This window comes from Cavia porcellus, unplaced genomic scaffold, assembly GCF_034190915.1.
Source record: "Cavia porcellus strain 051 isolate PalLab524CR breed Dunkin Hartley unplaced genomic scaffold, mCavPor4.1 scaffold_8, whole genome shotgun sequence".
In the NCBI taxonomy this organism is placed as follows: domain Eukaryota; kingdom Metazoa; phylum Chordata; class Mammalia; order Rodentia; family Caviidae; genus Cavia; species Cavia porcellus.
Window position 1 is genome coordinate 42,125,275 of NW_026947491.1, and position 26,271 is coordinate 42,151,545.

A 26,271-nucleotide genomic window follows, 5' to 3' on the forward strand; every position below is an offset into this window, starting at 1 on the left:
TCATAAGTTTACTTTTAGGATGCCATTTTAATGGAAATACTTTAGATTGTATTGTTTGTTGTCTTTTGCTGCTGTTATTTTAAAGCTTACCCCTTGCTTCTAATACTGTCTTAAAGTTGAAAAATAAAAGGAATAAATGGATTCAATATTTCTGTCCACTGACTTTCATTGTAAATTTGGACATATTGCATCTGTTGGCATTATTTATTTTGTTCTGATCTGAATTGGTTTCTCTTGGATGTGGGGGTAAGGTTAAGGGAAATGTCAGCATTTATTTCATTTGCCTAAAACTAGTTTTAAAAGAGAATAATTGCTAACTCTTGAATAAAAGGGTCACGTTCGCCAGTAGAATTCAAAGTTAGCCCTGATAAATTAATAAAATAATGTACTTTATACTTTGGAAGTCATCATATTGTAGAAATTATTCAAAAGAGTGCATTATCACTGGATTCGACTTTTGCCAGCTATTGGTGGGACTCCCTGAATGTTGTCGCACAAATGCCAGAGCATTAGGAAGTGCTGGATTTGTGGCCTGGGTGTGCTCACTTTCTCTCCCCTGCCATGCTCATTATCTTTTCTCCACAGGATGCTGGAGGTCAACAGATTGGCTTCTTGCTAGGAAGCTGTGGTATTGCCTTAGCTCTTACCAGTGAAGTTTGTCTGAAGGGACTGCCAAAAACCCAGAATGGAGAAATTGTACAGTTTAAAGGTGATTAATACTTGTATGGAGATGAACAATTAAAAGTTAAAATTTATGGGGCTGGGGGTTTAGCTCAGCGGCATAAACGCCTGCCTTGAAAGCAGGCAGTCGTGAGTTCGATCCCTGGTACCGATTTAAAAAAAAAGTTAAAATTTAGTTCCTTAATTAGCATTTTAACTTAGTCCAGCTAAGTTAGGTACTTTATATATTGTCACAATCTGATGAAGGTAGGTTCCATTATCCCCACTCTACAGGTGAGAAAACTCATACCTAATAAATGGCAGAACAACAATTGAACCCAAATCTGTCTTCTTCTTTTTTTTTTTTTTTTTTTGTCTTTTTCCTTTTTATTGGTACCTGGGATCGAACTCACGACTGCCTGCTTGCAAGGCAGGTGTTTATGCCGCTGAGCTAAATCCCCAGCCCCCCCCAAATCTGTCTTAATTCCACAGTTCACCCTTAATCTTTATGCTGATGGTTGAAAAAAGCTACCACTTTGTACCTTAAAGCTACATAGACAGACAGAGGATAGACCACTAAGCTTGGGGGACTTCCCATTGCCAAATAGACCTCCTACTTGTTGAAATAATGTCAAGGCCTGGCATTAGCATATGGAACTATTGTACTTTTGAAAGAAGGTATAATTGGTGATTTATAATTAAAAACATATAAAAATATTTGTTGCTCAATTACATTAATTTGATTTCTTCATGTGTAATATGACCAATCCAGTGTGAACTCTTTCCTTATCAATGAGGCAATTCAGTTTTTACTTTGGGTTGATTTAGGTTGGCCCCGACTCAAGTGGGTTGTAACAGATTCCAAGTACCTTTCCAAGCCACCAAAAGACTGGCAGCCCCACATATCACCTGCTGGTACAGAACCAGCATACATTGAGGTAAGTCATGAGGCTGGAAACATGTTTTCTGGCTTTCCTTTTGCTTTGGTCACAGTTTTAACATTAGATGATCTTCTTGTTTTGTGAGATTTCCATGTTATAACTTAGAAAATGCCTGTAGTAAATTTTCTTTTCTAGTTACTTTGATCATAAATGCTCAAAAAAAGTACCAAAAGTTGATTTTCCATATAAGAAAGTGACAGAAGACTTTCAAGAAATATAAAGACTTAAATGATTTACTGGCTGAGAAATTGCTGTTATTTTATAGGGAGTTGGGAACAATGGAATGGAGAAATGAGGGAAAACATCTTTGGTTGAAGACAAGTTAGACAGATGGAATATAGGAACAAGAAGAAACAGTTGCTAGAGTTTTTGATATTGAATGTTAATGTAGCAGCTTGATTGACTGAATGATGTAATTGCAGGATTAAGTCTTACTGCACTAGGAATCAGGCTAAGTGCTCTTGGTGCATTATCTCATTTAGTCCTTCCAAGTGTACCCTGTGAGGCTCAGAGTTTTATGAAACCTGTTTTATAGATGAGGAGGAACTTAAGATTTACAAACTATAAATAACAAAAGGTCACACAAACTCAAGTTCTCTGATTCTGAAGCTGTACCCTCTACCTTTCTGTGTCTGGCTTGAGATATATGCTTATCAGTTGATTGCTGAATTAATAAGAAAATCAATTTTTTTTAAAGATGGGAAAAATCACCTCCTTGAGCACTATGGTGATGACAAGTATAGACAACTATGACATTAACTGAGAGGCAGTAGAGTAGTATCACATGCAAGGATTAGTAATCACATTCCCATCTCTATCATCTGTCAGTGCTGACACAGTTCCTCATTCCATTCCCTGAAATTCTAGCCACCAGTCATTGATTTCTTCCTAAAAGGCGACGAGCCATTGCACAGCTCTCTGGCCTCATCTAGAACCTGCTGTGCTCTATATTTCTGGGCTTCTGCTATTCTGAATTAATTGAGAATTCTTATTTTAGGACTGCCTACTATGCACAGGACTCTTTCAGTGAGTTTAAAATAGACTGTAGGTAAAGGGAGCAACTTGTCAGGAGGAGAGTAATGAGAATGAATCTGTTACAAAAAGGTCTGTCTTCCTTTTACAGTTATCCAAAGAGTGCAAACTCAGGGTAGTAGGAATAGAGGAAAGCACAAATGGGTAATTAGGAAGGAAGTAGAACAGGCAGGACTTAGTTGAATGACAGTGAAGAAGGAGAAGGTTAAAAAAAAAATCTCAGGTTTTTACTTGAGCACCTGGGTCGATGATGGCAAATATAGCAAGAGTCCGCATAGGTAGAGGAGAGGTGATGAAGTGGGGAGAGGAGATATATTTGGTTTCATAGCACTGAAGTTACTGAGGAACACTAAACATTGTGTACCTAGGTCTCTGAAAGAGAGGCCTGGGTGGGAGAGAAAGACCTGGGAATTGTCACTATTGCAGTACCAATGGATGAAAAGAATAGAAAGGAGAACAGAACTCTCAGGGAGCTCCAATATAGAAGTGATCGCTAAGGGGGCTGGGGACTTAGCTCAGTGTCATAAGCGCCTTCCTTGCAAGCACACAGTCGTGAGTTTGATCCCCAGTACCAATAAAAAAAAAAAAAAAAAAGGGAGTGATCGCCAATAGAGACTGCTGAGAAAGAGAAGAAATACAAAAAAGAAAAAAAAGAAAAGACAAGAAGAAAGTATCAAGAAAGACTAGTGAAAGCTGGGTGTGGAGGTGCACACACGGGGGACTGAGGCAGGAGGATCACAGTGAGTTTGAGGCCAGCCTGAACTTCACAGCAAAACCCGGTCTCAAAAAAAATCAAGATATATAGAGGCACAGATTTTCTATGATGAATATGATCATTCTGTGTATCTAAGTTGTACCAATAAACTTAACAAAAATGTAGGGAAATATTTTAGAAAAGTATGTAAAGTGTCTTTCAGAGTTAACAATCAGAAAGCTTATGACCATCTCTTCTTAGCCTTTTGGCAAAGATCAAGGGCAGCATCTGTTCTTACCAATTTAATGTCAGATGTGCCTTCTCTCAAGGACAGCATAGGAAATGGAGTTTTGGAGCTGGGAGACTGGAATAGGAACTAGCTCCACTCTGTGCAGGGACCTGGATGGAATAGCAGTGCTTCCAGGAGCAGTAGATCTCCTTGGTGACCTTTCTAAAAAGCAACAAGAATGGAGCAGTGAGATAAAGGCAAAGGAGTGGATGGGCTATCCATTTCTAGATCTTCACCTTCAAACTAGATGCTTCTAATGGATAGGGACCATATCTCATCTCTAACTCTACAGTCTTGTGCTTGACATGTTGTTTGACATGTCTCACTCTATATTTGTGGATTCTACACGAGGATTCAACCTCAAATACATTTAGAAAAAAATTGTATATGTACTGACCATATACAAGCTTCTTTCTTGTCATTATCCCCTCAGTAATACAACTGTTTACTTAGCGTTTACTTTGTAGTAGGTATTGTGACAAACATAGAGATAGGAAGTCTGTAGGAAGTTGTTTTTAAGTCTTTTCTCACATACTTTTTTGAGCTTTGTCATCCTCTACTTCTTTATTATGAGTGCATAGCCTTAATAAGTATTTATATTCAAAAAGTTAAATTCTGCTCATGATGGTTTGTCTCAGTTTTATTTTTGGATTCTAATTTTGTCATCTAAATTAACCCATTTTGTCACATTTCTTATGTTTTGTTTTTGTTTTATTTTTCTAGTATAAAACCAGCAAAGAAGGAAGTGTAATGGGAGTTACCGTGTCCCGACTTGCCATGTTGTCTCACTGCCAAGCTCTGTCCCAGGCCTGCAATTACTCTGAAGGTCAGGCCTCATTTCATGACTACACCATTGTCTTCATTTTCCATGTGATTCCAAGCAGGCCCTTCAGTGATTGGATTCCATTTAATGACCAAATTCAGAAGGAAATGCTCTAAGACACATTCTTGGCTTGCTTTTTTCTTCTTTTTCACAAATAATTTCATGTAATTTAAAGGAACTAAAGTTCTGAGTGAACCAAATATGTAAAGCATGATTTCTAAAGGACATAAATATACAATCATAATTAAAATCATGTATTTACTAGCTGTGGAATCTCAGGTATCTGCATTTTTCTGAGTATATGGAGCTGCCAGACTTAAATAAATTTAGTTACCAGGAAGTATAAATTAAAACACAAAAAAGTGTTTTGTAGTGTCAGACTATTTGCTTTGGAATGTTCTGTGAAATACTAATGTTTTGGAGTTTCAGTTTTCTTTTGCAAAATGAAACTAGTTAATATGTTTTCATTTTAGAGCAGAATTACTTGATAAAAATATATATCATAATGTATATATAATAAAGCAATTAATATGTCCAAAAATGGAAATTGATTTAATTATAATGTGTTCATATGATAGATAATACCTTGGGGCACTAAAAATCAAGTTTTTAAAAATTAAAGTAGGGAGAAATGATTTCAGTATCTTCCTCTGTGCTGCGCGCCCCACCCCCGCCCCATTTTTAAGACATGGCCTTACTGTATAGTTCAAAGTAGCCTTGAACTCACTATATGACCCAGGTTGCCCTTGAACTCTCAGCAATCCTGCCTCAGCCTCTAGAGTGCTAGGATTATATGTATGTACCACCATACCTGGGTCAATAAATGTATCTTTAAATGCAAAAAAAAAAAAAAATTTTCACAGATCTATGTACCAATTTTGTTTGATACAGTATACTTCTATATGCATATACAGATATAATTTCTGTAAGAAACATAATTTTTATATATTTGTAAAAATTACAAAATTTCTAAAATGTGTTCTTAGGCAAGCATGGTGATACACACCTATGATTCTAGCAGTTATAAGTCTGAGGCAGGAGGATCACTGCAAATATGAGGTCAGCCTGGTACAAAGTGAATTCAAGGCCAGTATGAATTACACAATGAGACCTTGTCTCAAATAACATGTATGAATGAATGAATGAATGAATGGTGCTTCTTATGGTAGGAGGAAAAATATTCCTGTAGCCAGGCATGGCGATACACACCTGTAATCCAAGCATTCCAGAGACTGAAACATTAAGATTACCTCGTGTTTGAGGCCAGCCTGGAATAGGGACACCCTGCCTAAAAACAACAGCGGGGCATGATGATACAGCCAGTAATCTCAGCACTTAGGAGGCAAAAAGGAGGATTGCCATGAGTTCAAGGCCAGCCAGGGCTATATAGTGACTTTCAGGTCAGCCAGAACTACACAGCAAGACCCTGTCTCCAAAAAATCCAAAAGAAACAAAACTCTTGAAAAAATACTTACTGATAAGGAGTTTTCTATACATTGTCTCTGTTCTGACAATACAATCCTGTTGATCCTAAAGCCAGTGGGCAGTTACCTCAAGCAACTAAAAGATTTTGAGAACTCTTAGTCATTTCGTAAAAAACATTAAATCATTTGTTTAGTAGTGGTAAAGGACACAATTTTGCTGCTTAATACTAAAGATGATTTCCTTTTTTCTACTTTTTTTTTTGTTTTTTTTTTTAGGAGAAACAGTAGTAAATGTTTTAGACTTTAAGAAGGATGCTGGGCTGTGGCATGGCATGTTTTCGGTAAGCAACTCAGAAAATTAAGGCCTTTGATACAAGTTGTGTTTAAGGTTAAGGGTAGCATGCTGTGTAAAATTGAGCATCTCTCGGTGCCTATTTGACGTTTAAGCTCCCAAAAGAATGATATTTTCTAGAACGTATTTAGCCATTCCATTGGACCTACTATATTGAAAGACTGCCCTGTTTAAGCTTTGTGCTGCATCTAAAGAGAGTCACAAGGCAGTTGTATATTTTCCATAATAGAGGAACTGTGACACGTTGTGGGTATTAGAGAAAGATGACTTCCTCTTGGCTCTGGACATCAAGACAGTTTTTCTGTGGTCTTTGGAAAACACTTAAGCTTTAGCCATAAAGACATTTGCAGAGTGGGATAGAGGTAGAAGAGAAGACATTTCATTTTTTTATATAAATGTGGTGTTTTGGAGAGAAAAGAAATACAGAATACTGTTGTTGAAAAGGACCTTAGAAAACATCTAGTCCATCTTCACCTGTATGAAGAATTGACTATAAAAGCACTTTTAATCCTGAAACCAAAAGTTTCTCACTAGAGATAGAAACTTGAGGAAGGGATGGTATCCTGGTTTCTGTGGGCCACTTGGGTGGTGAGTGAAGTGACCAGTCTGAATACTGGCCCATGTTTACTCTGCCTGCCTCGGTCTCTGGGAACAGCACATCCTGGTGTATTCCATCTGCGAGGCAGGACAGAAACCAGACTGCACAATCCAGTGTCATTCCCTCTGCCTCCTGATCACACACTTTACCATCTAGGCAGAAACGCCTGCAAGAGATGGGGCAGCTTGATTTACCTTGTAACACACCCCAGCATAGCACTTGACAATTGGAGGGCAGTTTCGCTGCACCTGTTAGCATTTTTAAACCATCTGCCCTGGGATCCAGCTGTACTGCTTTGCTGTGTATTTCTGTGCAGATGTATCAAATTTGAGGTTGTGATCATCTCTGAGGGACAGAGGAGGGATCTAGAATAGAGAGTAGGTATTAAGGAACTTCAACTCTATCATTAATGACTCAAGATTTTTTTTTTTAAGAATGTGTATTTGAGTAATATTTCTATAATTAAGATTGATAAAATGTCAACTTAGTTTGGAAATGCTATGTATTGATATTGATTGCTTTTTGTTTCTTTGCTTTTCAGAATGTAATGAATAAGATGCATACAATTAGCGTACCCTACTCTGTTATGAAGACATGTCCTCTTTCTTGGGTCCAAAGAGTACATGCCCACAAAGGTAGTCACACACATCTAAACTTTAGTTATGTAGATGTTTGAATTAAGATTTTAGGGGTGTCTTAGTTACTTTTTACTCACCGCTGAGATAAAATACCTGATGCCCAAAGTTGGGAAAGGAAAAGTTTATTTCTTAAAATTTTTGGAGGTTTCAGTCCATACTCAGTTGGCTCCAAGGCAAGATGGCATGGTGGGGCCACAATTCATGGCAGCTGCAAACAGCAAGGTGGAAACCAGCAAGAGAGAGAGACACACACCTTCTTCTTGCCATTACATTCTATGCTGGCTCCACCCTGAGGCGGGTGTAGCACTGACACCATCAATCTAAGTGCTAGACAAAGAACCAATCACAAATGCACAGTGCAAACTCATGAGGCCTGGGGGCCACTGACATAAATCATGACAAGGGGTTTTCAAACTGCCCTTCTACAGACACATTATTCCGTGTCTTGGTACCTTAACAAATTTTAGAGTTGTTATTGTGGTCTTTGGTATTGTATGTTGTCTATTTCTTCTCAGTGATATCCTTTCCTAAGAACTGGGATGAATTCTCCTGAAACTGAGCCCAGAATGAGATTGATTGAGAGTTATGTTATGCAGAGTTTTCTTGGCTGGGATACTATGTCCTACCTGGCACAGTAAGCAGCCAGTTATATGTCTAGTGAGTCATCTAAATGTGATGTTTTCTTCCTCAGATAGCTGGAGTAGTCTTTTTGAAACCTTTGTTGTTTTCTTCAAGTGAGAATTAAGATCCCCAAAATAAATTAACACACAAATAGCATATCGCATATTTGCCAGATTTTTAGTGTGTCTGTAATGTTAACTTTATCCCCTTTGATTTATAGCCAAAGTAGCTTTGGTAAAATGTCGAGACTTGCACTGGGCTATGATGGCACATCGGGACCAGAGGGATGTAAGCCTAAGTTCTCTACGCATGTTAATTGTGACTGACGGAGCTAATCCCTGTGAGTACTTCTGCAGCATGAGCCTAGAGATAGCCATTCCTTTGTGGATTAAAGCCTCTCACATACCCTTTTCTATAAGATTAGGTTTGGTTTGGTTGAGACAGGCCCTCAATGTGTAGTCCAAACTAGTCTTGATTTCACTATGTAGCCCAGGCTTATGATTTTCCTATCTCAGTCTATTATACAGCTATGAGTATTCCTTAGAGAAATGGAAGGTAATTTACTATAACCAAGTGTGAACTTTAAAGTACATGGGATGGGCCTTAATAAAACATTTGAAAAGATCACACAGAAGATGGACCTAAGCCAAGACTGCATTTCATTGGCTATGCTAGTTATTTCAGGAAGGGCTGCTCAATTATGAACCAGCTACATACCACCTACATTGTTGACTCTAATATTGATTTTGTCAGGCAGAGTCATATTCCAGATTATAATTTTAGTGTCAGTGACCTTGCAGGTTGGATGAACATTAATTTGTCTTTGAAATGGTGTTAGACACCCTCACAGGCTCAGTAAAATACTTGGATGAAATGAATAGTAGACATATGAGTTCTGTCGAGAAACAACTATATATCAGCTCTCCACTCTTTACCAGTTTCATGTAGCAATGAAAATTAACAATTTCAGCTGTCAAGTTGATCTGCTCCAACTCTTTAGGGTCTGTGTCATCTTGTGATGCCTTCTTGAGTCTGTTCCAAAGCCATGGGCTGAAACCTGAGGCCATCTGTCCATGTGCGACATCTGCTGAAGCCATGACCGTAGCAATCCGAAGGTACTGTGCAGATGCCACTTCTCGTGATGTGTGCTTCAGTTTGAGTGAAATGTGCAGCTTTTACCAGTGAGTGAGAAAGGGGTGCTAACAAATATTCTGCTTCATAAGCGGCAAACCTAAAAGCCTAAAAGTGAAAATTACTTTGTAAAGTAGATTGAAATATCTCATTTATGTTTCACATTCTTTCCAAAGTATAAGTAGTGCACTGAAAATTTAATTGTTTTGATTTTATATTTGTTAAATATTTCTTGCCAGTTCCTTCATTTGTGAAATATTTTTCTGTTATTTTGCTCTTTAGAATTCTTGGCATTTTAGACCAAAACTACATGTTTGTGATTATTGCTTGAGTATTAAATTTATATTATAAATATTACATATTTATAATGTATTTTATATATGTATTTATATTGCAGTACTTTACACACACACATACACTCTGTGGCACATCCTAGGGTAGCCCAAGCTGGTCCCAAACTTACTGCAATCTTCTTAACTCAGCCTCCTGAGGACTGGGATTACAGTGTTCATGAAAAATGCCCATACCAGTATATTTTTAAGAGTACTTTCAGTGTGGTTTGGTTTTTTTGAACCAGGAATCAACTCAGGACCTTGTGTTTGTCAGGCAGGCGCCTTGCCACTAAGCTATTTCCCTGGCCCTACCAGTATATTTTTAATAAATGATTAGAATTTTCCTCAATTGAAAGTTTTTGTACATGGAAATTTGATTATTTGGCATAGTTTTGTTAGAGAAAATAGAGATTTACTTGGTAACCAGAGGAAAGTTCATACATTATGTCCATATTTTTCTCTTGACATAATTTAATTTGCCAAAGTTAATGGGTTTTATTTTATTTTTCTAGGCCTGGAGTTCCAGGGGCTCCTCTGCCAGGAAGAGCCATTCTCTCAATGAATGGGTTGAGCTATGGAGTTATCCGAGTCAATACTGAGGATAAGAATTCAGCACTGACTGTCCAGGATGTGGGACATGTGATGCCTGGGGGTGAGTCAGGGGGCTCACTGTTGGGATTGTCATAACGATGCATTGTCAGAGGTAGGGCCTAAGAAAATAGGAAGTCCAAAGCCAGGAATCCTAAGTCCAGTAATCACAAAATTTCTCCAAGCCTCTCTAATAATTAAGTAGAATTATGTTGACTGTTCAGGAGTATTGTGTGATTGATCAATCAGGAAGACTTCAGATGTATTTCTTCTTGTGGAAAGTATTTGAGCAATACCCAGGTTACCTGGTTTTCACTGTGTTGCCAAAGCATTGAGACTAACAGGAAAAATGTACTACTACTGTGAGTGTTTGAATTTGACCTGCCTAGTGGAATATCCCAATTCATTTAACCTGCTTCTTTGTACTTTCTGATTATTTTTTTTAATACATCACAGTCTCAAACAGATTTAAATTAATCTTTTTTTGCAATAGGAGTGTTTGAACTCAGGGCGTTGCACATGCTAGGTAACCATTGTACCACTGAGTTACATTCCCTAGCCCTTCAAAAAGCTTTAAATTTCACATATGCTGTACTTAAGGTAGCTTCAGCTTTATTTTTAGTATTTCTGTTTGGGGTGTGTGTGTATCTGTCTGTCTGTCTGTCTTGCTAGGGATCAGACACAGGGCTTTGCACGTACTAACCAAGCACTCTACCACTGAGCTGTACCCCTACCCTCTCTTTAGCATTCTTTTAAAAAAATTTTTCATTAGTGTATGTTTGCAGTACATAATGATTACATTGATTGTGGGATATTAGTATATCTGTTTAGTATTCTTAATGCCACTCAGTAAATGTGAATTTTTCAAGGTTTTCAGAATAAAGCTGTTTTTTGCCAAGGTTTTCCAGGATTTGTCTCTTACTTGTGTTTTCTGTGCATCAGGGATGATGTGCATTGTGAAGCCAGATGGACCTCCCCAGCTCTGCAAAACAGATGAAATTGGAGAAATTTGTGTTAGCTCCAGAACTGGAGGCATGATGTACTTTGGGCTTGCTGGTGTGACAAAAAACACATTTGAGGTACATATTTGTTATATATTTCATGGAGGAAGTATAAGCAGGCAGATCTGCTGGCTCATGGATACACTACATGGTGTTAAGAGCTTGCTCTCTGGAATAGAGGATTAAGATCAAATCCCGCCTCTCCCACGCACTGGCTGATCTTGTGTGGGTTGCTACTCCTCATGTTCTTTAACTTAAAACGTGGTAACAACAATTACTACCTCACAGGTCTGTTTTCAGGTTAAATGAGTTAAAGTTTTATAAAGCACTTAAAACATCTCCTGACACAGGTATACTGTTATGTATATGTTAGATAAGAGGCCCTCATAAAAGTCTTGTGTTTGCCATAGTTTAAGCTTTATAAGCTCAAAAAAATTTTATTTTTCCTTTTTCACAGTCTGCATAGAACATAGGGCCATTTTATGCTAGGCAAGTACTCATTACTGAACTGCATCCCTGGCCCTTAAAAATTGAATTTTGAGAATACTGTAACAGTGGCTTAGGTTATGCTAGATCAGTAAGTAAAATTAAAGAACTGATTTTTTGTTTGTTTGTTGTAAAAACATTTTTGATTTTTTGAAATAGGTCTTGCTACATAGTGCAGGCTGAACTTGACCTCATTCTATAGCCCAGGCTGGCCTCAAATTCATAGTAGATCCTCCTGTTCTAGCCTCCCAAATGCTGAGGTTATAGGGACTCATTACCATGCCTGGGTTTGAAGAACTATCTTATTACAGGGTTCAGATTACTTACATTTTTTGGAGTTGCTGTCAGATTTTTTGAGCATCTTTTCTGAGGGTTTGGCCAAGTTTTAGATGGCTTGCACTACATGAGAAATCAATGCTTCTGATAGACCCTGCACTTTCTAATGAGACAGCACATTGCTTTCCTGCAGGAAGCTCTGTCCGTGAAGTCAAGCCATTATGAGAAGTTTGCCTAGTGAACCTGGAAATAGAAACAGGAATTTTTGTGAATAGGATTGTATAGCTTTAGGGACCAAAGAAATTCATTTGATAAATAGTCTCCTTCACACTTAGCAGAGTTTTATGAACGTTGCCAATTTTCAGTTCTTTGAGCTTTTTTCTCTATAATGTAGACTAGTGATTCTCAAAAATAACAGGATATCAGTGTCTACCTTCACATTTGAAAATGAATGCATGTGACTATACACTGACAGATGTTACTAGAAAGGGAGTGCCATCCGTGTGATAGCATATCTGTGTTACCTGTGGTGTGGCGCCTTGAAAAGAGTTAAGATTCTTGGACTGACCATCATCTTGCTCTTTGTGTAACCTGAAATCCTTTACTGGGAATCAGTGAATGTCTCAACAGGAGTGGGCATTCAGAAACTCATCAGGCTTGTGTTTATCACCATTTCCTTGGATTATTTTCATAGGTGATTACCTCTTTTAAATATGTATAAGTTTCTTTAGATATACACATTTAGCCATTTTAAATCTCACATTAGTTCTCCGCCTTTTTGGGGGCAGGGGAGGGATTAAACCCATGGCTGTGGGCACACTAAGCATGTGTTTAACGTTGACCTACATCTCCAGCCCTTATTTGTCTGTCTCTCTGTCTGTCTGTCTGTCTCTCTGTCTCTCTCTCTTGTTTTCTCTCTCTCTCTGTTTTCTCTCTCTCTCTCTCTCTCTCTCTCTCTCTCATGTGTGTGTGAGAGAGAGAGACAGAGACAGAGACAGAGAGACAGAGAGAGTCTCACTATGCAGTTTTGGCTGGCCTTGGGTTCACTTTCTAGCCCAGGCTAGTCTTGAATTTGCAGTAATCCTCAGCCTCTCAAGTGCTGGGATTACAGGCCTGTACAACCACACCAAGTTTATTTCTCATATTTTAAGTGATTGGGCTACATGTTTTTTCAATACCTGTAATTTTCTTCCTTGGGTTTCTCATACTAAAAACAAAATTTTAAAAATTAAAAAAGCCAAATGTGATGATGCATGCCTGGAATCCCAGGATTCAGGAGGCTGAGGCAGGAGACTTGCTATTAGTTCAAGGCTAGTCTTGGCTACACAGTGAGTTAAAAAAATAACCTGAACTACATACCAAGAACCTGTCTCAAATGGATGTATATAATACCTCTTTTTTAAAAATTACTGTATTAATACATGGATTTTTTTTAATTCAAAGCTTATTATAAAATTATATTATAAAATTTCAGAGCTTATATTATTATAATTATAAAAGCTTCTATTACTATGATTTTGTAGTAAGATCTTTTAAAAAGTCAAACACATTGAGAAAAAGCCAAGGTTTTTACTTTGTTTCTTTTATCTTTCAGGTGATTCCAATGAATTCTGCAGGCTCTCCTGTTGGAGACGTGCCCTTCATTCGATCAGGATTGTTGGGGTTTGTAGGTCCAGTAAGTGATGCTTTCATATTGATTTAATACTAATATTTAATCTTTACATCTGTTCTAAATATTTGGACTTTATAGAACAGTACAAATTCTGACTAGCCTAAGGATGTTACAGTGCCTCTTAGCTTCTATTTACTTAGTTGCAGTTCTTTAATAAGAATATCATAAAATGATGCCTGGCTTGGTGACATACCCAGCACTCGAGAGGCTAAGGCAGGAGGGTCAACTCAACTACATAGGGAAACTGTATCTCAAAACAAAAAAAGAATATCCCAGCACTCAGGAGGCTGAGGCAGGAGGGTCACATCAACTACATAGGGAAAAACTGTATCTCAAAACAAAAAAAGAATATCATGAAATGAGTTACTATTTATTTATTTATTCTTTTTTTTTTTTATCGGTACCAGGAATCGAATTCATGACTGCCTACTTGCAAGGCAGGCGCTTATGCCACTGAGCTGAATCCCCAGCCCCAAGTTACTTTTTATTATTTCTGTTACCCAAGTTTACCTGACTCCTTTAGACTGACTATTTGTTTTGTTTTTATTTTATTTATTTATTTTTATTTTTAAAGGGAATAAAACAAAACAATGAGAACAGTATTGGATTTCAGAAGCAAAACAGTAGGAAATCCCCAGTAGTTGCTATATTGCATGTTATTGTACTCTGTATAGATGCTCAGACTACTGGCTTTAGGCCTGCACAGTTGCTATCATCTCAACCTGTGTTCCTCCAAATCAGCTTGGCATGGGAAGGATGCCGCTTCTCTCTTGGCCTGCTTGCCAGTTGGCTCATCGAAGGGCAGGGCTTGGCCTCTTGGTTCTGACCTGGCCTGAGACTGCCACTGGCTCATGAGCAGGCACAGCATGCTTGTGTTTTGTTTTTAAAATACATAAAGTACAAAGCATTTTCATACAGATTATCAGTATAGTACACCCTGTGTATTAGTAAAGTTTTGAATGAAGGTGACTTTTTTCATTCAGCAGATAGTGTGTATTTATTGGCACTAGGCTTATCCCACCTGGGCTTCCCCTCTCTCAAGAGTCCCTGAAGTGCTGTGCAGCTGTGTCTCATTGGTCTGAACTAGTCCTACAGCACACCTAGCTTCAAAGGATGCTGCAATGCAATCTTATTTTGGTTAGCTGTGCCCCACTAAGAAAAAATGAAATCTAGGTATGGTGGCACACACCTGTAATCTAGCACTGAGAGGCTCAGACTGTAGAATTGCCATGATTTTGAGGCCACTCTGGGCTACATAGTGAGTTCTACGCCAATGAAACAGTATTTCAAAAAGAGGGAAAAAAAAAAAAGGACAAACACATTGGCAGGGAGGCAGTGACTGTCTCAATCCCTTTGCTTACCTACACCAGCAGAGTTTCAAACTGTGCTAGGTATGACTGTCTTACTCACTTTGTCCAGTCACTGCCACCTCTGCATTGTGCTTAGTGTGTTGCTAAGTGGGCTTCTATCGGCAGCACATGTTCCAAAAACCAGGAAGTCAGTGGGTGAGTTCGTTGGTGATTAACTCTAGGTCACTGAATGTGTGTAAGTGGCCTGAGATTTTTCAGGATGTTTTTTGGGTTTTTTTTTTTTTGTTTGTTTTTCCAGTACTAAGGATCAAATGTAGAGCAGTGATGGCAAACCTGTGGCACATGTGCTGCAGTGGGCACACACAACCCTCTGTCAGCAGTCAAGCCAAGTCACCGCAGCAGCCAAGTATTGGGCAACGATGTTTTTGCGAAACTAAAACCTCAGTTGGGCATGGTGGCACACACATGTAAACCCAGCACTCAAGAGCCTGAGGCAGGAAGATCATTGCAAGTTCAAGAATAGCCTGGACTACAAAGTGAGCCAAAGACTAGCCTGAACTGCATAGCAAGACCGTCTCAAAAAGACAGAAAATAAAAATAAAATGAAACCTCAGTATTTGCTTTTAGTTGTAGTTTTAACACTTAACAGTGAGTAAGTGGGTTTTGGGTTGCAGTTTGGGCACTTAGCCTCCAAAAGGTTCACCATCATTGACCTAGAGAGTGCTAAGTTATATCCCCAGCCCTCTTTATTTTGAGACAGGACTCACTGAGTTGCCCAAATTGGCATTAAAATTATGATCCTCCTGCCTCAGCCTTCTGACTAGCTGGAATTATAATCATGCACTAGTGTGCCTGGCAGTATTTAAGATTCTGTAAGAAATGAAAAAAGTTAATTCATTGCACATGGATCTGGGAAAAGTACTTACTCAATGATGCTCGAGGACTGTGATAGCAGTTTCCTGCAGTGCTGTGTTCTTCCTGCAAAAGAAAGCCTTCTCTAATGTTCCTGAGACTTTTTTTGGTTTTTTGAGACAGGGTCTTACCTTGTAGTTCAGGCTGGCCTTAAATTCACTGTGATTATCCTGCCTCAGCTTCCTGAGTGCTGAGATCACAAGTGTGTACTACCACATTCCCAGCCAGACCTTTTTTTATTAGGCTGTTTCTAGTCTTGCCAAATGGAAACAGCTTTATCCTTAGAAACCTAAAATGATGAATCTTGTGCTCAAGCTATTTTAATCCCTTCCTAATTCTAGTAGTAAATTAATTAACATTTTTCTCTGCATTTAACCTATGACTAGTTATAGGAGATAAAGTAATGCGTATTCATGGCCAGGAAAAAAAAAACCATACTTGTGTGGAATCCTAGTTGCTTTCTTACAAAATTCTTCTCTAAAAATAAGAATGAGTCAATTATTTCTTTATATATTGTGAATGTGATTGGCTATAGGACGTCACTGATTTCCCCATTGATTTCAGAGATGTCAGGATGTGAAAAACTTCTTTAAAATTCCTAAACTGTGATGTTGTTTATTCATATATATGCACACATTTTTAAATTTTTTATCACATAAAACTCAGAGCCACAAACATGGTAGGCAAGCATGTCATGTTTTTTTAAGAGTATACAACAGAACAGAACAATGAAGCAGATCAGAACAAAATAATGCAAGCAACACAGGATTTCTGAACAAGACAACAGGAAATGAACTGTGGATACCACACAGTGTCTCCTATTCTCCCTGATACAGTTGTCCATATCTTCACATATACTTAATTCATACAAAACAAAACAGTATAAACTGATCAAAACAAAAGAATGAAAGCATTACCGGCCTTTAAAACCAGACAACAGGAAAATCAACCATGTCTATCCAAATGTCTCTTGTTCTCTTCAAAGTAGCCATTTTTCATGTTTTTTATAAGATTTATTTTAAAACAGGAAGTAAGTAGTGGCACACGCCTATAATCCCAGCTCTTGTGTTTTCCTGTTTAAACCAGGGAAACCAAGGTAAGTCACTGTTATCTTTCAGGGCAGCTTGGTATTCGTAGTTGGAAAAATGGATGGATTACTAATGGTTAGTGGGCGAAGACATAATGCTGATGACATCGTTGCTACTGGCCTGGCTGTGGAGTCAATAAAGACTGTGTATAGAGGAAGGTGAGTGGTACCGGTTCATGTATCCGCGCTTCCAGGGAGCCTGAGAAGTCCCCACAGGATGACAGCTGTGAGCCTCATAGGGTCTGGGTCTTTGGGTGTAACTGATCTTAGCCAGAAGGGCGAGAAGCAATAGTTTATATCTAAGAATTATTTCTCGTACATGTTTTTAACTAAATTATTATACCATTTTAGTGTGTAGATTGACATAGCCCATAAATACTAATAATTTCAAAATCTATGGAAACAGCCATCTTTTTTCTTATTACTGCAAGACAAGATTTTTGCTACATATTTGGGTAATGTCAGCAGTTTACAGTCCTGGATATCTACCTTCAGAGCAACTTTGGTGTCCTTTTAGTTCTTTAAAATAAATCAATGAAACCAAAAAAGAACTGGTTCCTGAAATGGGGGGAGTTTTGTAATATTGTGGCTTCCTCTGAGATATAAACCACATGGGACTCTGGACCTCCTGTCTTTTGTCACAGTTATGTCCCTAACTCTCAGCACAAGGCTTTTACATGCCATAGCTAATCCTAAACCTGTGTGGGTGTGAGGGAGACAGGTGGCAAGCTGGCAGGTCCTGCTCCAATGGCTTCCTATGCTTTCATGCATTCATTAAGCAACTCCTCGTCAGATGCCAACCACATCCCACTGTTCTAGATGCTTCAGCTGTGGCTTTGAACAAAACAAGCCAAGTCTTGCACATCCATGAGAGGGAATTAGTATCAGAGGGGACAGGGAAATAGATCTTGTGAGAGGCTGATGCCGGCTGCATTTCCATGAGGGGAGGGGCTTGCTTGCTTACATGAGATGGTCTGGGAATGCCTCACTAGTAAGGGGACATTTGAGCGGAGACCTCACTCAGAACCAACTCCATCCTTCCTCCCTGACCTCCCAGGCCTCTGCGATCTACCCTCGCCTGTGTCTGACTCTCCCTCCTGCTCTCTGCTTCACCACTTTGCTCCAGGCACACTGGCCTTCTTGCTGTTCCTCAAACCTGCCAAGCTCGTCCCTACCTCAGAACCTTTTCGCTTTCCGTTCCTTCTGCCCGGAATCCTCTTCCTCCAGATCTTCACGTGGCTCGCGTCCTCACCTCATTCAGGTCTCTGCTCCAGTGTCCACTCCCCAGGGAGGCACTCCCCAACCACCCACCCCCCAGTCCTCCCAGCCCTGCCCTGTGTGCTTCCCACACACATGGCAGTGTGGCCCTTTTATCCCTTGTTGGTTTTGTTCTGTCTCTAAAACGTAAGTTCCGTGTAGACAGGAACTGTGTTTTATTTTCCACTTTGTCCCTAACATTCATGACAGTAGTGCTTAATACATGTTTGAATGAATCCATCTTCATTTTGGTGATAATGATTTGATTGCACATTTTCTTTCCTAAACTACTCATTTCTGAGTGGTATGATGGGGTTGTCTCCTCTCTGTAATTCCAGTTAAACAAAGTAAGTAGGACTGGTTGTGAAGGGAGTCTGATGTGTTCGATCTGTCTCTCTTAGAATTGCTGTGTTTTCTGTGTCTGTATTTTATGATGAGCGCATCGTGGTGGTTGCAGAGCAAAGACCTGATGCCTCCGAAGAAGACAGCTTCCAGTGGATGAGCCGCGTGCTACAGGTGAGTGTATCGGGCTGCAGCCATGGCGGAGGCACATGCTTTAATGGGCCACTTATGCCACCTTAATTTTTTCTTGCCAGTCATTGCTTAGATATTCTGGGCACTGCTATCAAAGTCAGATAACTAACATCATTTCTCTTAGTGGACTACATGATATTTTTCTACCTACTTGCTAAGAACAATTGAACGGATCGCCTCAGCAGATTATTTCATGCCTGAATGTTCTGTGCTTATGGCAGTTTCTGCTATCCGTGTGCGGAGTGGGTCTGCACTGTGATGAGTGCACTTGGCAGCAGTCAGTCAGTCGCTCACGCTGCCAAGTGTCACCTTGTAGATGAGGCTCCCAAGAGAGTAGAGGATGTGAATGTTCTGAAGGAGCTGCTGCAGAGTCAGAGGTGATGCAGGGACACAAAGCATGTGAGAAGGGATTTGGACTTAGTATCCAGGATATGTTTCTAGTGGGGAGCAGAATGCAGGGTAGAGAGTTTAGGTTAAATTCTGGAGTTTACAGAGAGTGCTGAATTTGAATCTCCTTACTCCTAGACAAGTCACTAAACTTAACTGTGAGTTCATTTCCTAACATGTAAGTAGAAATAAATTATCTATTTTACAGAGTTATTAGAAGAAGTGAATGAGATAATAAAGTACATAGTTTCTGTACTCAATGATGATGATGATTTTTTTTTCTTTTTTTTAACTGCTAGGGATTGAACCTGGGGACATTCTATCAGTCTTCTCCAGCTGCAACTCTAGAGCCCCCTTTTTTGGCAGGGGAAGGATCTTATTAAGTGGCCCAGTCTGGCCTTGAACTTGTGATCTTCCTGCCTCATCCTTTCAGATAGCTTATATTACAGACTTGATCATGACTCTTATTAACATTAAAAAATAGCAAGAGGCAGTAAGGTAACCATTGTTGATCACCTTGTATTTTGTTTTTACATTATCTATTATGTCCATCCTTTTGATTTGACTGACTCTGTTCTGATATGTCGCATTTGGTTTTACTCTCTTCAAAAAAAGTAATAAGAATTGTGGGAGTAATAAAATCCAAAATGTGTAATTGTCATTGTACAAAAGAGAGAAAAAAAAAGTGTTCTAAAGGACATAACTACATGTATATTTAAGTGTATAAGATAGGTAACCATATTACTCAGTTTTGTTGGATCATTGAACAGAACTGTTTGCAGTCTCATTGTTTGAATGTCCACTTTGTATGTCTTAATTTTGTGACTTGAACGACTATTTCTAAGATGAGAATATGTAATCTATTAACTAGTGATTTCCTACTGTTTATTTTTTCTGAAATTCTGTATAACTTGTACCCTTTTTCTGTTTTTTTTTTCTTTTTCTCCTTAAATAAAATTTTTAAAAAATTAAAAAATAATGATCATAGTAAGCATTATGACTAATAAGGAGATTGAGAGAAGTTCACTGTATCTTAAATAACATTCTCTGTCCCCACTCTTCTTTTTCTTTCTTTCTTTCTTTCTCTCTCTCTCTCTTTTTTTTTTTTTTTTTTTTTTTTTGTACCAGGGATCGAACTCATGACCTCACACTTGCCAGGCAGGCGCTTATGCCGCTGCGCTAAATCCCCAGCTCTTCTTTATTTTTCTACTTAGCATTTACCACCATAAATAGATACATGGTTATTGTCTATTTCTGACCCTTATTGTAAGACCTACAAAGGCCAACATATCCCTGTCTCTTCTGTCACTGGTCAGGCTTCAGACCTGCCAGCTATGCTTACACTTACCATAGTAAATACTTGTTGGCCAGCTGGATAGTCTGAAGAAAGCGCAGGCAGCCTTTGCCATAACTTCCATGTTACTTGACAAGTTCCAAGTGCTGTAACTTTTTTTCCTGGGACATTTGTGTTTATTAGAAATGATGCAAGCTAGCCTGAGAGGAGTGACAACGTTAGATGACTTCAAATTTCTTCCACCCAGTCCTCCAAGGGTTTTCTTGGGTTTTGTTTTGTTTTTTTGAGATAGGGTCTTGCTCTTTACTCCAGGCTGGCTTGGAAGGCACTTTGAACTGCGTCAGCCTCCTGAGTGCTGGGTTTATAAGAGTACACCTGGCTGTGGTGTTTTTTTGTTTTTTGTGAGTTTTGGGGGGGTTTTATTGTTGTTTTGTTTGTTTGTTGTTTCTCTTTGAGACAAGGTTTCACTTTGCAGTTCAGGCATAGGTGAAACTCAATTTGTAGCTCAGGCTGACCTTAAACTCACAGCAATTCTCCTGCCTCAGCATCCTGAGTGTTGGGATTGCAGATGTATGCCACCATGTCTAGCATATTTTTGTGGTTTTTGAGACAAGAGTTCACTATATAGCCCTGACTGGCCTTAAATTCACAGTGATCCTTCTGCCTTACCCTCTCAAGTCAAGACCACAGGTGTGAGCACAGCTTGACTTATCAGTTATGTTTTTTATCCTCAGAGTCTGTCATCCTGAATTATTAGCTAATGTAGCATAAGCTAATTGTAGTAAAAAAATCAAAGAAAGGGAAATGAAAGAAAATGACTAAATGTAAACTAAAAAATGTAGGAGTAGCCTGAACTCTGAAAGATGGCTAAAAAGCAGACATGCAAAGTAGTTTTCCTATCATTCATATTTTCAAACAAATGCAGACCTGCTTGTTTTACAAAAAATGAATGTTGGGACATAGTGATAGAAACTTGTGGTAAAATACACATTTTTTTTTTTTTTCCTATTACAAAGAAGTAAATATACTTGAAGTCCTGAAGATTTTTCCCAGGAAAATAACCATAGAAATTATCAATTCAAAGCCTTATAAAAGTGGGATTTGGTATCTGATATAGGCATGAAGTTAATGCTATTATCTTCCTAGGCTTCGTGACCTTTCAACTGGGTCCATGTGAATGTGGATGAGGTTGTAGTAGTTTAAAGACTGAGGATAGCTAATTGCAAGTCTCAAATAGGTACCTAACTCAGCACTTTCCAAGGAAAAGTGGCTAGTAAAATGATTTACCAGATGCTATGTTTTCAGGAGACAATCTAGGCTACCTATAATACATTTGATAACTTTTTGTGTAGTTTATTATTTGTTTGGGTTGTTTTGTTTTGTTTTTTAGAGCAGAATATATTTATTGAGAGAAAGAAAGCTTCTGTCTGGGAGACAGAAATGGTCCTGAGTGGGTTGCCAGAGACTTTGTCTTTCCTAGGAGCTTTTATAGAGCAAAACTAAAAGATGAGATGGGTCCAAAATGGGAAAACATGGGAACTCGCAAGGTAGGCAGGCATGAGATGGAACAGAACTATGGTCAACTAGTAAGATTAATTTATTTGTTCAGGTAAAATTGACCAAATCAGGGACAAATGCTGAAGCATGTCACATAGTAAGCAGGCATGCTTAAAAATTAGTGAATCTTTCTGTAGGGGGCTGGGATGGTGACTCCTGGCTTCCTCAAGGTGATCTATACGTGTTTAACATATCAGTCCCTGATGTTTATACTGGGAGTGTGGTTGCATTTGTTGTCTTTGTCTTGAAGTCTGACCCACAAAAGGAGGTGTCTGTCTCCTCCAGTGTTGCAAGATATCTGGTCTTCAGGGTCCAGCCCTATCTGACTGCCTATATTTCTAACTAACTTAGCTCCCTATAACATTCCCCGCTCTGAAGAAGTAACCCAAACTACCTTAAGGGAGTAAAGGGCAGTGGCTGATTTGGCTTCTTCAGGATCAAGAGGGTGGTAGTTGTTGATCAGCAGTCAGAAATACTCTGCAGAGGTTCTATCTAAAGGCCCTTAACAGACACCAAGCATTTTCATCGTAGGTAGACATACAACTTTAAGTCTGAAGGAGACAAAACCAAAGAAACAATTAAACATTCATGGGCCAAATAATAAAATCAGCAGGGTAATTATGAGTATAATTAACAAAGATTTCTACCAGGAGGAACTAGTAATGGCTTCATATAAGAAGGATAAGGATAAGGTTCAGGGAATTTTAGAATCTAATATGTCGTTGATTTGTTATCTACTATCTTTTTTTTTTTTTTTTTTTGGCCTTTTTCCTTTTTATCGGTACCAGGGATCGAACTCACGACTGTCTGCTTACAAGGCAGGCACTTATGCCGCTGAGCTAAATCCCCAGTTATCTACTATCTTGAACAGTTACTGAGATATTAGCAGGAGGGTCAGGAATGTACACACATTTAGTTTTTACAATTTACAAGTATGTCCTGCACTGCATATGAATGTAGAGGATGGCCTGTCTCATTAATTTTACTTCTTCATTTACTAAGTGGAGAGAGAGATTAGGTGCAGTGCATTTAAGGCTTGCTGAGTATAGTTAGTTAAGGCCTCAATATGTATCATGTAACTTTCTCTCTGGACAGGATCTGGTGGATTCTAGTAAAAGGAATCTAAAAAGAATGTAGCGGGCTGGGGATTTAGCTCAGCGGCATAAGCACCTGCCTTGCAAGCAGGTGGTCGTGAGTTCGATCCCCGGTACCGATAAAAATGAAAAAGACCAAAAAAAAAAAGAATGTAGCATATTTGTTAGTGGTATTATCTATATGATTACTTGGGTTTGGCATCCTTTAGGCACGAACAAATTTTAATCAAAGCATATATAATCAAAGTATGTGTACAAAGGCATATATAGTCAAAGCACACGCATTACCTAATAGGTAAGTTTAGAAACTGATTCTGAGGGATAGCAATTGTAACACATTGATATTTAGGTTCCTTCATTTATGACATTTTGTCATAAATGCCTCTAGCTTTCATCGTAATTATCTCTAAATTTTTGATAATGTATGACCAATGAAAAACTCTTTTAAGTTTTTGTATATGAACAACAATATATACTATATTTGTAAAAACCAGTCTCTGCGTCATTTTGATTAGTTGACAACTTGGATATAAATGGTGGACACAGACCTGGTTTTATTATAGGCATGTATATTTTTTAAGTCTGAGCTAGATTTTATTTAAAACCCATTTTACAAAAGTTTATATTAAAAGTCTACCAGAGGTGTTCTAATATTCTTTTTTTTTTTTTTAAATAGGTAATTTTTATTTTCATCATAGTTTGCTGGCTCTCCGATTTTCTAGGGTGCACCTCCATTTGGGGGGTAGTTGTTGTTGTTTGTTTTTTTGGTACTGGGGGTCGAACTTAGGAGCTCAGGGGCGCATGCTGCTGAGTTAAATCCCCAACCCTCTAATATTCTTTCTAGCATTACTGTCTAAATAAAATCAAGCAAGGAGTACCAGTAAATTTAGTAACTAGTATTTTGTTTTGTTTTGTTTTTTGGTACCAGCAATCGAGCTCATGACCTCGTGCTTGCCAGGCAGGCACTTATGCCACTGAGCTAAATCCCCAGCAAGTAACTAGTTTAAATGCAACATGTACAAGAACAAAATAATAAAAATGTGCCATTAAAGAAATATCTTAACCTTATAATTGTCCCATGTTTTAACTTAGATTTATCATGATTTCACCAAAACTATGTAAGAGACAAGGTAATTATAGATAGTGGGTAAAGACAAATCACAAATAATTATAAGCAATGGGCAAAGAAAAAAAAGCAAACTTTGAAGCATAAAAATTTGTTACTTAAATGAGTTCCAGGCCAGAGTCTATGAAACAGAATCAAACTCTTAGCTCCATCAAGTGATATCTGTGGAAGACCTCCAAATGATATAGGGAAATGAAACTCCCAGTCTACTAGATGTCTGGTACAAGTTCATGTTCTCTAAAATCAGAGAATGAATTTGAGAAACAATGGAGGTTAAGAGCAGAATATATTTATTGAGAGAAAGAACGCTTCTGAGAGAGAGACAGAAGAGGTCCTAAGTAGATTGCCCTTTTGTTTTGTTTTGTTTTGTTTTGTGTTTTTACTTTTTTGTGTATTCTGAAAGACAGTGACTCAATAACTCTTGCAGACTTCATACTTCACAGTCGTATGTGTTGGTTCCTAGGAGAGACTGAGGAAGATGTGTTTCCTTGGTTTTTTAAAGTTTTTAATAAAGCCTTATCCATCTCTTATGATTCACTTTATTGTGGCTGTAAGTCCATTGTCTTTCTAAGGTTCTTTGTAGTTGCAGTTCAGTAAGGCCTATGAGTGGTGTAGTAAAATCTTAACAGGTGTGTTTTGAACGGGTATTTGGTTGGTTTTAGGAGGCAGTTGAATTTAGGCTTGGCTACACACAGTAGTCCAAGCTACTTAAGAAGCTCAGGTAGGAGGGTGACTTGAGCCCCAGGAGTTTAGGAGCAACCTGACCAACACAGACCCTATCTCAGATAGATGGATAGATAAATAGATGAGTAGATAGATAAACAGATATAACCGAAATTTATAAAAATGAAAAAAACTTCAAATATTAAATTTGAACACAAAAAATAAAAGTGTATTCATCTAACTTAGAGTAATATATTTATAAATTATCCAGTTTGAGTTCTGGGTAATCTTCTATAAATTGTAGCCAAATGCATCATCTTTGGTTTCAGTCTTTTTGCGTTTGTATTGTATTGTTTATGTAATACTCAAACTGTGTGAAACACAGCCATCTTGGGCATTGTAGAAACAAGCACAGTTGACTCTGAGTGAGTATATGGTGACGTCACTGGTAGCAGTCTACACCCAGTGTAGCCCAAGGCCTTAGCTGGTGTTTTGCAGAGGTGTTTTGCAGTGGTAACATGGTAAATCACTTAATGAGAACCCATTTAGAAAGCTGCTTTGAGGGGCTGGGGATTTAGCTCAGCGGCATAAGCACCTGCCTTGCAAGCAGGCGGTCGTGAGTTCAATCCCCGGTACCGATAAAAATGAAAAAGACAAAAAAAAAAAAAAAAAAAAAAGAAAGAAAGCTGCTTTGTTTTTGTAAGACAAATACTTTGTCTCTGTTTAAATGAGTTATATTGGCCAGGTAAAACATTAAAAAATTGAATTTCAAAGATTTTGATGGTTATTGTTTGAAAGAGAACACGCTGAAGCTAACAAATCAGTATGTAGCCTTAGCCATTTAGAGTGTGTTACCCTCCTGCTGTAACTCTGCCATAATTGACAGATATGTGGTATCTTAATAATTTTCTTTAGATCTTAAGATACAGGCGATCAACCAGAGATATAGCTAGTGGCACAGTGCCTGCCTGGCAAGTGCAAGGTCCTGAGTTTGATTTCCAGTACCAAAATGATACAGAATATCACAGTGATCTACTGGACTGTAGCCCTAGTGTGGATAAATAAAATCCTACAGTAAAACTATGGATTATGCCAGGAGTATATCAAATGTAGTAAGAGTAATCTCAATACTTTTCTTTGTATTTTTCTAGGCAATCGATAGCATTCATCAAGTGGGGGTCTATTGTCTTGCTCTGGTGCCTGCCAACACACTGCCCAAAACGCCACTAGGAGGAATCCATATATCTCATACCAAACAGCTCTTTCTGGAGGGATCTCTGCATCCTTGCAACATACTTATGTGCCCACATACGTGTGTGACGAATTTGCCAAAGCCTCGGCAAAAGCAACCAGGTAATGCATTGGCTTTCAGGGCATAACATTACAGTTGGAACTTTAAGAAGCTGATGTCTAATGGCATGATTTTTGTTTAGAATTTGACTTTACAAAGACTAGTGACATAGGAATAGCATTGGTTGACAAAAGGTAAGGC

The 26,271-nt window shown here is 38.4% G+C and overlaps 1 protein-coding gene and 1 non-coding gene across 6 annotated transcripts in view; both read left to right on the forward strand.

Annotated features, from left to right (window-relative positions):
* Dip2b (disco interacting protein 2 homolog B) overlaps positions 1 to 26,271 on the forward strand; it is a 220,058-nt gene that overhangs the window by 154,937 nt on the left and 38,850 nt on the right. For all 5 annotated transcript variants that reach the window (XM_063254739.1, XM_063254741.1, XM_063254743.1 and 2 more), the window contains 13 exons: positions 586 to 709; positions 1,489 to 1,598; positions 4,340 to 4,442; positions 6,140 to 6,204; positions 7,355 to 7,448; positions 8,293 to 8,412; positions 9,073 to 9,187; positions 10,048 to 10,187; positions 11,066 to 11,202; positions 13,481 to 13,561; positions 16,899 to 17,026; positions 18,526 to 18,640; positions 25,931 to 26,132. In XM_063254739.1, the coding sequence (XP_063110809.1) occupies positions 586 to 709; positions 1,489 to 1,598; positions 4,340 to 4,442; positions 6,140 to 6,204; positions 7,355 to 7,448; positions 8,293 to 8,412; positions 9,073 to 9,187; positions 10,048 to 10,187; positions 11,066 to 11,202; positions 13,481 to 13,561; positions 16,899 to 17,026; positions 18,526 to 18,640; positions 25,931 to 26,132 (1,534 nt within the window). The remainder of the gene's footprint in view (positions 1 to 585; positions 710 to 1,488; positions 1,599 to 4,339; positions 4,443 to 6,139; positions 6,205 to 7,354; positions 7,449 to 8,292; positions 8,413 to 9,072; positions 9,188 to 10,047; positions 10,188 to 11,065; positions 11,203 to 13,480; positions 13,562 to 16,898; positions 17,027 to 18,525; positions 18,641 to 25,930; positions 26,133 to 26,271) is intronic.
* LOC134477483 (U2 spliceosomal RNA) lies at positions 3,577 to 3,767 on the forward strand. The gene has a single exon (XR_010049534.1). It is a non-coding gene; the product is annotated as a U2 spliceosomal RNA (small nuclear RNA).